Genomic DNA, 12,570 nt, shown 5'->3' with positions numbered 1-12,570 from the left:
TGCGTTATCAGTTGAGTTAACGCCATGTAACGGCGATCCGTGCGTTTTTGTTCCCAGAGCGCCTGTATCCGTCGATATAGTATTTACATCAAGTAAGTTTCTAAGGAAACGGTGTGTTTGCGCATCATTTCTGTGGATATTTTTGAATGTGTCAGTATTCTGTATTTGATCGTTCGACTCCAAGGGATACTTCTGGAATAACGACTTTTAGCTTTCTGACATCCCGAGGTGACGATTTGCCTGTGTTAACTATGGCGCGGTTTAAATTTAGTTGCAAGCGTATGTAAGATGCTCAACCATTGCTGCGCATAATGTGGAGTTAATTTCCTCTGCTTTTTTCTAGCAGTTTTCCCCATCAAGTGCTTACGCCATTCCGCCTCAAGAACAGCTACCACATGAATGATGTGGCTGACCAGTGCTCCAAGCCATGGCACTGTGGGTAGGGTATACTTGCGTTTGTGCGAAAGAGCACAAGATTGGTATGTGTTCTCAGAGACACAAGTAAATTACAATTCGAAGTTACGCATCGAGGACAACATTGGGATGGAATTAGCACTAACATGTTTTTTGGAAGTAAAACAACCGACTTCCGCAATTAATTTTCTTGAAAAAGCCTAGCATCAATTCCATCTTCAGTATTTGCTAACGGTGGATTGATCAAGAACTCAGGACATTTTGGGTCCTGTTAAAGCTAATTCCCAGTGTAGTTTGTACCATTATTCTACTGGGCTGATCCGGAAGTTGCTTTATTGGTTCTGTAGGGTGTCACCATACATATCATAAATTTATGTTGTTTACTCAGTCATTATTTTAAAATGCTCAATTTTCTACCAGCCGCAGGTATTCAAGGAGGAAGTGCTTCTGCACAAGTGGTCCACGGTAATAACATCACTTGGCTTCCACCTCTACACAAGACACTATGTGAATGTTTGACTCCATCGTGCCCCATTGAACAAGGTGGAACCTGTGTTTACAGATACACATTGGAATTACCCGACAATCTTCCACCAGTGAGTTACAGCATTCTGTAAGCAAAATAACCCACGAACACAAAGGCTAAATTTGGGGAATTTTAGCAAATCTCATCCTTTTTGGTTATCGTTTTTTCTCGTTTGCTGTGATCGGTCCGTGATACGGTGTTGCAAAACCTGGGAAATTTTGCACATGTTTTAACTGTTCAATGCCACGTTTTCAGTGAACTGAGCAGCGAAATTTTTCGGAGAAGTTGTGCGCATAATAAACACATTAAATAACCATTTGCTTGCACTTCTCGTAGGCTAGCATTCGCTCGGCAAATGTAATTTGTAACGCCGCTTCATCGCGGACGTACTTTACATCTACTCAATATAAGGTCGCCAAAATGTGTGTGAATTCCGAAAACTCATCTTTCTGACCAATTGAGATTATGCTCCATTGTAAAAAGCCTGCATGCGTTTTATTCAATAATTAGGCTTTGCTCAGCCTGTGTGAAGCACTTGCTATCGACTTGTTTAAATGCTCATATGCTGCTACGTCCGCATGTTTTGCACTAATGCTGATCAGGTCATAGAAGAAATGATTGGAGAACAAGTGTGCATATTTGTCTCTTAACTGGACCTAGAAGGGACTGCGGGACCTCAGTCCCTATTAGAGCCGAAAGAAAAATGCATCTCTGTAATTGACACAGCATCTTAAGTGACAGTAGGTTAGTAACCCACTGTGTGGTTTTTTAGTGTTCATCAAGAAATCATAGATGAGTAACACAAGACCACGTTTCAAACATAACTTTTTTCTCCGCATTCATGATTTAGGTATGTATCAGCGGGTTAGCGTACCCTGGGCTCTCCAAAATTTGTTTTCATATTTAGTTAACGCAATGTTTTTGCACAATGTTTTAGCATCAATCAGATATCCGATGGGAGTTATTTGATGAGCGCGAAATGCTATTCCTCTGTGTTCAGTTCCCAGTGGAAATTAGAGCTGTGTAAATGGGAGTCTTCAGTGATCGTGTGACTCAATAAAGAGTTGATACAGACCAGATTCTTTTCTATGTTAGTTTTCTATTTAAAAAAGAATGATATATGTGTGTTACGCTTGCAGTGGATTCTTCTCATGTTTGAGTAACTGGCGTTTAGCAAGAATTCACACCGACAGAGAAAAGTCTAGCTAATTTTCCAAAACAAGCACTTCAATAAACCCTCCCGCTGTTTCAGTCACATATCATTTGTAAAGCTGGGCGCAACAGAAACTCAGAAACCATTGCTTAACTACGTATTCACAATAGCAAGCTGCGAATCAAAGTAGATTAATGGGTGGATTGTTTCCCCTGTAATTCGGGACTTTTGGTCGGTACTGTCACAAACGAAATGGATTTCCTCGAAATTTTGAAGAAATCAATTTCTGCTGTCCCCTAGATTACTTTAAAACAGTTTGACAAAAGCAGTTTTGCCAGCCTTACATCACGTCAATTCCTTTTAACTTTAAAGGTAACAGCAGTCATAATTATGAAGCAACTTGATAGGCGATAAAGCACTGAGTAAATTTTGTGCTTTAAAAATGTAGAGTCCACAGTGAGTTGGTATCTGTTGCTGGACAAAAACCGTTAATACGAAAGACACCGGGTACCCCATCAAAGACTTGAATGCGGTTACCGAAATCTAGGTATGTGCGCTCGCAATATGGAAGTTTAGTCAAACATCGCGCCATCTGTTTAGCACGCTGGCACCCCGTGAGCGAGTTTTCTTTAGCCGCAGCTGTCCCGTCAGCGATTTAGAAACAGAATGCTCGCATGGCAAGTGATATGGTTAATTTATTATGTTTTTCGTCAAAAGGATACACAAAAACCCCACGGTCTATCGTCCATGACAACAGACTTTGTTGAGTCAGCTGTTCTTATGACACTAAATTATGCTTATTTCGGGATTAACTGGAAACTCGGGTGTACGTCAGTGCCGGTGTAATGTCGACTCCGTTTAACCTGAATTAATTTATTTCAAAACGCTGTAAAAGTGGAATATGACGTAGGCAACAGAACCAGCCACAGGTTAGTTTTAAATAAGCACACTTTAATTACTCGCGGTAACCAGTCTCCTTGCACAAGGATTGGCCAGATGTTACTCTTCTGCGAAAGACGTACAAATGGCCATTAAATATAATGTCTAACGCCCGTTACCATATTCATATGCGCAAGGTCATCGACTTTCTGCCAATAGTTCGCCATCTTTGAGACTATCCTCCCCAAATTTGCGGAGAATAAAATGATAATATTAAATCCTAAGTAGATGATTAAGTTTGATGGATAATAATAGAAAACCGGATTTAAACTGTCAAGCCTTATTGCCAAACCTTTCGACGCTGACGCGCACCAGTCCTCGCAACCCAAATAATCGAAGATAAAATCAAGCCACAGGGCTAATCCGAGTTTCTTCGTCAGCAAATTTTAGGCAACACAGTAACGCCGGATGCTGTCTAGCCACAAGTATCAGCCAACCCCAATATATCATGTTGCCACTAGTCCTCTATGGCCTGAGTAAATATCTAGTTGTCCTTTCGTTCTTGACCACGTTTGTGGATTCACATCTCGCGGTCGCTTTTTGCATCTTCCCTTTAGATGTGATAAGAATGCTCAAATAAGCGCACTTCAGCAAACCAACGCATTTTACGCTAAAATACAGGAGCACCCAATAGGAAAACATTTATACGCTACTTCAATGGATGCTAGCTCTTTGTCTAAAGTGTTGTTCTCATTCCCGCCAGCCTCTAAGATTTGTGGTTTGAGACAAATCACTTGCCTAAAGCGAAGCTGTGAATTTAAGTTTACTGTTTTATCTGGTACTTGCAGTAAACGTCACAATGCATGTATTGAGCAAAACAATCACCAAAAAATATGGCCGCCCACTCTAATTACTAAAGATCGTATACATTGCTGAACCAAAATTTTACAAGCGATTCTGCCGCCTCATTTCGTTGCTCTGTTAAATGCCAACAGCAACCCAGCCCCGTACACTAAGGATTGGACCCACGCGGTCTCAGAGATGTGCAAGCGACTTTTTTCTGTCGGTAATAAGCAGAAATACTGCTAGACTAGAAATGGCTAATAAGGAAACAAATGCTCATAAAAATAACCGTCTTCACTTGTGCATGAGCACTGGCTGAATTGTACGTAAAAGATTGTAATCAGTGAATTATTTGGCGTTATTTCCGTTCTCTCTGTCTCCTTATATTGCGCCTTTGACGATCTCCAGGAACAGCACAAGGATTATGTCAACCTCGCAGAAAGTGTGCTGAGTGTTCCTTGATTTTTTTGTTTCGAAAGAATCCTGTACATTTTTTTTCGATACTAGTTCTGCTTTATGTAGCGCATAGGACTTGTTGGATAGAGCGCTATATTGCTACCCGTTTGGAGAGCCAGATAATGGCGAGAATATCAAAAGGATTGCATAAGTGGGCCAAAGTAAAAATAGGTCCTTTAAATGTACCGACGGAAAAGGACCTTATAATTTTTAGGCCTCTCCCATTTATTTGAGGCGCAGTTGCAGTTTAGGACGTTCTTGTGGCGGTTTATTTTAGAACTTGAACCAGGCTTTTAATCTTACCCCCGACACTGTATTCTCCAAGACATAATACTAAAAATATAATAAACTGTGGATTCAACTTAATGATAAATATATTAATATATAAATCCTAATAATAAATAGTAAGACGGTTGTTGAATGACACGATACTAATTTTATCAAACAACTCCAGGATTTCCACGCAACGATCATCTGTAGCAATCCCCAAGAAGACATTATTCAGTTCACAAATATTGCTAATACCATTTGTTTTATCCATACGTATGATGACGGAAAACATTGGCCTGCATGCTCTTTGACGGGTTTGTCGCGAAACCACATTCATAATACGTTGGAACTCAGTAAATTCACATAATCACCCAGAGTTCAAGCGCACAACCTCTAAACCTTAGCTTTGTTTTAAAAGTGAAATAGGTTTAAGCCATTCACTGTTGGAGCTCTGGCATGGTTGAGTTTTACCAACGTAAATTCTACAGGTACCTGGGTCTTCGCTCAAATGTAACCGTTCGTGGAAAATCGAATGCAAGCTTCCGGTAAAAGTCATCAATTAGCCAATTTTCCTATTAACAACATACTAGTTCGGAAAATTTAGTCTCTTGGGTCGGGTACCGTTGAAAGATTGTGCACTAAGAATCAAGCGTTGGATTGTGCACTCCGACGGCATTGAAATCTGCACTTTCGGTTGACGAACTGAACAACATACAAGTATATTTTCTTGAACGCACAACTCCATGGCCATTCAGTGCCGGGTCTTTTCTCGACAATTTAGATATTGCCAAGTTTAGGTTGTTAAGTCTGATTGTACGAAACAAGCCATCTGACGGTCAAATATACTAGTTCATGCATAATTCTGTGGATATAGGCGTTGTCCATCAAAACCCTGTCCGAAGCCGATTAAAAAGCGCCTTGTGTCAATTCAGAGCAACTATATGCATTAACCACACGTGTGCACCCAAGGTTCACGTGATCATGCTACCATCAAGCGAGAATGTCAACTGCAACCACGACGGGTTTGAAAGGTCACTCAGGATTCTGACGTCTTACTCCAGGATATATGACGCCTACATAATATTTAGCCAAGTTTTTGTCAATCTGTAAAATACCGCTTGGTTTTATGACAAGCTATTCAAATTAGCCAAATTCGTACGCGGAGCAAAAGGATCCTGTATCGGATGAGTTTTTCAACGCATCTAATGTTTGACGAATCAACCAACTGCTTCACAATTTGTCGAGTTCCTGTTTTAATACACAGTTGGTTCTTTAACAAGGTTTACAAAAGATTTTTCACGTCTGGTACCTAGTATTGCCTAGTGTAGTCCGTGGAAGAGCAATAGAATACAGAGCAATTTTCTTCTAAGTGATGAAAATTCCAGACATATAAAAGGCGAGTAAATGACACACTAAGTGACTTTCCTTTTTAAGAGCCACCAGTTTAATGGTGGATGGAGCGTGCGAACAGTACGTTATTTCTCATGGGTCCGCCTTGATCGAATGCAAGGTGGGATTCATTACAGAATTTGTTTCTCGTTTACAATTGCGTGGTTGTCAATTTATATCCAGGAGAGTTTAGGAAGAGGCTTTTAAGAAGAATACAGATAATTCGTTTTTAAAATTAAGACGCAACAGCTAAAGGTGGACGAAGCAGGCTCTAGATGAGTCAAGAAGAGGCCCTGGGAGGTTGGATTGAGCCGCCGCGAAGGAAGCCCTCATATCGAAGTTGGATACGCTGGACGACCGCCAGGAGGGTATAAGGCGGTTCAAGACGGCCAGCGTGAGGCTTGGGCCAGCCTGCAGCAGTTGGGTCTTGCCGNTAAATTCTACAGGTACCTGGGTCTTCGCTCAAATGTAACTTTTCATGGAAAATCAAATGCAAGCTCCCGGTAAAAGTCATCGATTAGCCAATGTTTCTATTAACAGCATACCAGTTCAGAAAGTTCAGTCTCTTGGGTCGGGTACCGTTGCTAGTTTGTGCACTCTGACGGCATTGAAATCTGCACTTTCGGTTGACGAATCGAACAACGTACAGGCATATTTTCTTGGACACACAACTCCATGGCCACTCAGTGCCGTGTTTTTTCCCGCCAATTTAGATATTGCCAAGTTTAGGTTGCTAAGTCTGGTTGTATGAAACAAGCCATCTGACGGTCAAATATACTGGTTCATGCATAATTCTGTGGATATAGACGTTGTCCATCAAAACACTGTCCGAAGCCGATCAAAAACCACCTTGTGTCAATTCAGAGCAACTATATGCATTAACGACGTGCGTGCACCCAAGGTTCACTTGATGATGATCCCATCAAGCGACAATGTCAGCTGGGTCGATGGGTTGAAAAGTCACTCAGGACTCTGACGTCTTGCTCCGGGATATCTGACGCCTACATAATATTTAGCCAAGTTTTGTCAATCTGTGAAATACAGCTTTGTTTTACGACAAGCTATCCAAATTAGCCAAATTCGTACGCGGAGCAAAAGGATCCTGTATCGGATGCGTTTTTCAATGCATCACAATTTTGAAGAAGTAACCAACTGCTTCACAATCTGTTGAGTTCCTGTTTTAATGCACAGTTGGTTCTTTAACACGTTTTATAAAATATTTTTTTACGTCTATTACCTAGCATTGCTTAGTTAAGTCCGTGGAAGAGCAATAGAATACAGAGCAATTTGTTTCTAGGTGATGAAATTCCAGACATATAAAAAGCGAGTAAATGACACACCACGTGACTTTCCTTTTTATGAGCCACCAGTTTAATGGTGGATATTAGTGATGGAGCATGCCAGCAGTATGTAGTTACTCGTAGGTCCGCCTCGATCGAATGCAAGGTGGGACTCATTACAGAATTTGTTTCTCGTTTACAANCGCCAAGAGAATACACAAAAACCCCACGGTCTATCGTCCATGACAACAGACTTTGTTGAGTCAGCTGTTCTTATGACACTAAATTATGCTTATTTCGGGATTAACTGGAAACTCGGGTGTACGTCAGTGCCGGTGTAATGTCGACTCCGTTTAACCTGAATTAATTTATTTCAAAACGCTGTAAAAGTGGAATATGACGTAGGCAACAGAACCAGCCACAGGTTAGTTTTAAATAAGCACACTTTAATTACTCGCGGTAACCAGTCTCCTTGCACAAGGATTGGCCAGATGTTACTCTTCTGCGAAAGACGTACAAATGGCCATTAAATATAATGTCTAACGCCCGTTACCATATTCATATGCGCAAGGTCATCGACTTTCTGCCAATAGTTCGCCATCTTTGAGACTATCCTCCCTAAATTTCCAGAGAATGAAATGGCAATATTAAATCCTGCATGGATGTGTAAGTTTATTGGATAATAATAGAAAAACAGATTTAAACCGTCGAGCCTTATTGCGAGACCTTTCGACGCTGACGTGCACCAGTTCTCGCAACCCAAATAATCGAAGATAAAATCAAGCCACAGGGCTAATCCGAGTTTCTTCGTCAGCAAATTTTAGGCAAAACAGTAACGCCGGATGCTGCTTGGCTACAAGTATCAGCCAACTCCAAAATACCGTGTTGCCTCTAGTCCCCTATGGCCTGAGTAAATATCTAGTTGTCCTTTCGTTCTTGACCACGTTTGTGAATTCACATCTCGCGGTCGCTTTTAGCATCTTCCCTTTAGATCTGATAGGAATGCTCAAATGAGCGCACTTCAGCCAACCAGTGAGCCCTTATAAGACACTCAGTTTACGCTAAAACACAGGGGCACCCAATAGAAAAACTTTTAGACGCTACTTCACTGGATGCTAGCTCTTTGTCTAAAGCGTTGTTCTCAATCCCGCCAGCCTATGAGATTTGTTATCTGAGACAAATCACTTACCTAAAGCAAAGCTGTGAATTTAAGTGTACTGTTTTATCTGGTACTTGCAGCAGACGTCACAATGCATTTATTGAGCAAAACAATCACCAAACAATAGGGCCGGCAACTCTTAGTACTAAAGATCGTATACATTGTTGAACCAAAATTTTACAAGCGATTCTGCCGCCTCATTTCGTTGCTCTGTTACATGCCAACAGCAACCCAGCCCCGTACACTAAGGATTGGAACCACGCGGTCTCAAAGAGATGCAAGCGACTTTTTTCTGACGGTAATAAACAGAAATTCTGCTAGATTAGAGACGGCTAATAAGGAAACAAATGCTCATAAAAATAACCGTCTTCACTTGTGCATGAGCACTGACTGAATCGTACGTAAAAGAGATTGTAATCAGTGAATTATTTGGCGTTATATCCGTTCTCTCTGTCTCCTTATATTGCGCCTTCGACGACCTCCAGGAACAGCACAAGGGTTATGTCAACCTCGCAGAAAGTGTGCTTAGTTTTCCTTGATTTTTTTGTTTCGAAATAATCTAGTACATTTTTTTCGATACTAGTTCTGCTTTATGTAGCGCATAGGACTTGTTGGATAGAGCGCTATAGTACTACCCGTTTGGGGAGCCAGATACTGGCGAGAATATCAAAAGGATTGCATCAGTGGGCCAAAGTAAAAATAGGTCCTTTAAATGTACCGACAGAAAAGTACCTTATAATTTTTAGGCCGCTCCCATTTATTTGAGGCGCAGTTTCAGTTTAGGACATTCTTGTGGCGTTTTATCTTAGAACTTGAACCAGGCTTTAAATCTTACCCGCGACACTGTATTCTCCAAGACAAAATACTAAAGATATAATAAGCTGTGGATTCAACTTAATAATAAATATATTAATATATAAAACCTAATAATAAATAATAAGACGGTTGTTGAATGAAAGGATACTAATTTAATCAAACAGCTCCAGGATTTCCACGCAACGATCATCTGTAGCAATCCGTAAGAAGGCATTATGCAGCTCACAATACCATTTGTTTTATCCATACGTATGATGATGGGGAACAGTGGCCTGCATGCTCTTTGATGGGTTTGTCGTTAGACCACATTAATAATACGTTGGAACTCAGTAAATTCGCATAATCACCCAGAGTTCAAGTGCACAACCTCTAAACCCTAGCTTTGTTTTAAAAATGAAATACGTTTAAGTCATTCACTGTTGGAGCTCTGGCGTGGTTGAGTTTTACCAACGTAAATTCTACAGGTACCTGGGTCTTCGCTCAAATGTAACTTTTCATGGAAAATCAAATGCAAGCTCCCGGTAAAAGTCATCGATTAGCCAATGTTTCTATTAACAGCATACCAGTTCAGAAAGTTCAGTCTCTTGGGTCGGGTACCGTTGCTAGTTTGTGCACTCTGACGGCATTGAAATCTGCACTTTCGGTTGACGAATCGAACAACGTACAGGCATATTTTCTTGGACACACAACTCCATGGCCACTCAGTGCCGTGTTTTTTCCCGCCAATTTAGATATTGCCAAGTTTAGGTTGCTAAGTCTGGTTGTATGAAACAAGCCATCTGACGGTCAAATATACTGGTTCATGCATAATTCTGTGGATATAGACGTTGTCCATCAAAACACTGTCCGAAGCCGATCAAAAACCACCTTGTGTCAATTCAGAGCAACTATATGCATTAACGACGTGCGTGCACCCAAGGTTCACTTGATGATGATCCCATCAAGCGACAATGTCAGCTGGGTCGATGGGTTGAAAAGTCACTCAGGACTCTGACGTCTTGCTCCGGGATATCTGACGCCTACATAATATTTAGCCAAGTTTTGTCAATCTGTGAAATACAGCTTTGTTTTACGACAAGCTATCCAAATTAGCCAAATTCGTACGCGGAGCAAAAGGATCCTGTATCGGATGCGTTTTTCAATGCATCACAATTTTGAAGAAGTAACCAACTGCTTCACAATCTGTTGAGTTCCTGTTTTAATGCACAGTTGGTTCTTTAACACGTTTTATAAAATATTTTTTTACGTCTATTACCTAGCATTGCTTAGTTAAGTCCGTGGAAGAGCAATAGAATACAGAGCAATTTGTTTCTAGGTGATGAAATTCCAGACATATAAAAAGCGAGTAAATGACACACCACGTGACTTTCCTTTTTATGAGCCACCAGTTTAATGGTGGATATTAGTGATGGAGCATGCCAGCAGTATGTAGTTACTCGTAGGTCCGCCTCGATCGAATGCAAGGTGGGACTCATTACAGAATTTGTTTCTCGTTTACAATTGCGTGAATGTCAATGTATATCCAGGAGAGTTTAGGAAGACGCTTTTAAGAAGAATACAGATAATTGGTTTTTAAAATTAACGCGCAACACTTAAAGTTGGACGAAGCAGGCTCTAGATGAGTCCAGAAGGTTGGATGTTGGATTGAGCCGCCGCGAAGGAAGCCCTCGTATCGAAGTTGGCTACGCTGGACGACCGCCAGGAGGCTATAAAGCGGTTCAAGACGGCTAGCGTGTGGCTTTGGCCAGCCTGCAGCAGTTGGGTCTTGCCGGGACCAGACCGAATGCCGCGCCAGCATCTTCTCTCCGACCGGTTCGCCGAAGGTGTGCAGCGCGCGCCTCGTGTCCAGTTGCGGTTGGCAAGAGAAACTGGCCAGTTGTGTGTGGAGCATCTGGTGCATCTGATATGGGAATTTGCTAAGGCGCAGGTGGCCACGTTGCAGTCGCAGTAGAACGGGAATGAGTCAACGGTGGTGGACCTGAAAAACATTGTGCACCAAATCGCTGAGCAGCTTGCAGCCACCAAGAGGGAATCACGTAAACATACCCGAGCGAGCCGATGCCATATGTTTGGCACGCCTGACTACTGGAAGAATCAACGCACTCGCACCCGACCACTAGTACCTAATAGAACTTTGGATCACCGCTCTTTTCATGGGTGTGTTGGGATTGGTGCATAGACACAGTCTACTATACACAGGCCGTTATCGAGATAGGCGGTAAGGGGAGCTGTGGCTGACTGATATAATAGCAGGGGTATTGCTGAGACGGCGGGAGAAACAAGCTTAATGCAAACGATGTGCGCTAACCGTGAGAGCTTTGGGTGGGTACCGAATGAGAATTGACAGAGTATCGATGCACTCACTACGCCTAGGCAAAAGGTCGGTGCTACACGAGTTCCTCATTAGCCCAGGATCCGTAGTTGACTCAAAGGGGGAACAGATGGTGACTAAAGGTGTGCAGTCAAGCTTACATTTTACTCAAGCACAGCCGTGAGAAAGCTGCAAGTCCAAACGTTTCCTTCTTGTAACGCCTTCTCAGTATAGTCCATGGTCGATAAATATTCCAAACCGTTCACGAACGATGAAGATCAGTTTGGCTTCACCCCTGGACTGAAAAGAAATTCCACGCTCGTCCAAATGGTTTCGGCCTTGCAGCCCTGTCCGCTGCCGCTCCATTTACAGGAATAGGAAGCCAATTGTGCACAAAACTCCCCGGTTGTGCTTGTAAAGAAGGCGAACGTAGTTGTACCTCTGGTGCGTAGGTTTTCGATTCACTATCGCGATTCCCGATATTTCACCGTATTCGACTTGCGTTTTGTGTACTGGCAACTATCTATCAAGGAGGAATCCCGGAAAAAAACGGCATTCACGGTTGAGGACACCCAATATCGATTGAGAGCATGCCGTTTGGTTTGTCGGAAACACCATTCTTATTCCGGTGCCTAATGCTTCGTGTTCCGAAAGATCTACACAATGTTGCTGTGTATGGTGATTCGGAACCAGACCACGTGATTCACTTTAAGTCCGTATTGGAGCGTATCCGCGAGGGCGGCTTGTGAACAACTGAATTTAGAACACAGCGTCCTTGTTCGGTGACACGTCTGGGGTAAAATGTGTCGGAGTTTGGCTCACTGCCAGTATAACTGGTAGACCACTGTAGTATTTCCAAATCAAAGCGGTCCCTGCGTCAGTTTCTTGGACCAGCAACCCACTACTATCAGCGCAAACCTAAAGCGGAGACATGTAGTTACTGAATACGCTAGTCTAGTCCTGAATAACGCTGAACACTGGTACTCAACTATTGAAAGGGAATCGTCTGGGCCTGAATAGCTGGAGGCCATACTTGCTTGGCCAAAGGTTTTAAGTTGAGACCCATCGCGAACC

At 42.2% G+C, this 12,570-nt stretch overlaps 1 protein-coding gene across 1 annotated transcript in view; it reads right to left on the bottom strand.

The window, feature by feature from the left end:
• Window positions 1-10,660, bottom strand: part of T265_06366 (hypothetical protein) — a gene marked incomplete at both ends in the record, with an annotated part of 54,101 nt that extends 43,441 nt beyond the window's left edge. The window contains one exon of the mRNA XM_009171607.1: window positions 10,544-10,660. Within this exon, the coding sequence (XP_009169871.1) occupies window positions 10,544-10,660 (117 nt within the window). The remainder of the gene's footprint in view (window positions 1-10,543) is intronic.
• Window positions 10,661-12,570: the final 1,910 nt, after the last annotated feature.

This window comes from Opisthorchis viverrini (genome assembly GCF_000715545.1).
Source record: "Opisthorchis viverrini unplaced genomic scaffold opera_v5_126, whole genome shotgun sequence".
NCBI classification, from domain to species: Eukaryota; Metazoa; Platyhelminthes; class Trematoda; order Opisthorchiida; family Opisthorchiidae; genus Opisthorchis; species Opisthorchis viverrini.
The sequence above is the reverse complement of the archived record's forward strand: the minus strand, read 5'-3'. Positions and strand labels throughout refer to the sequence as shown.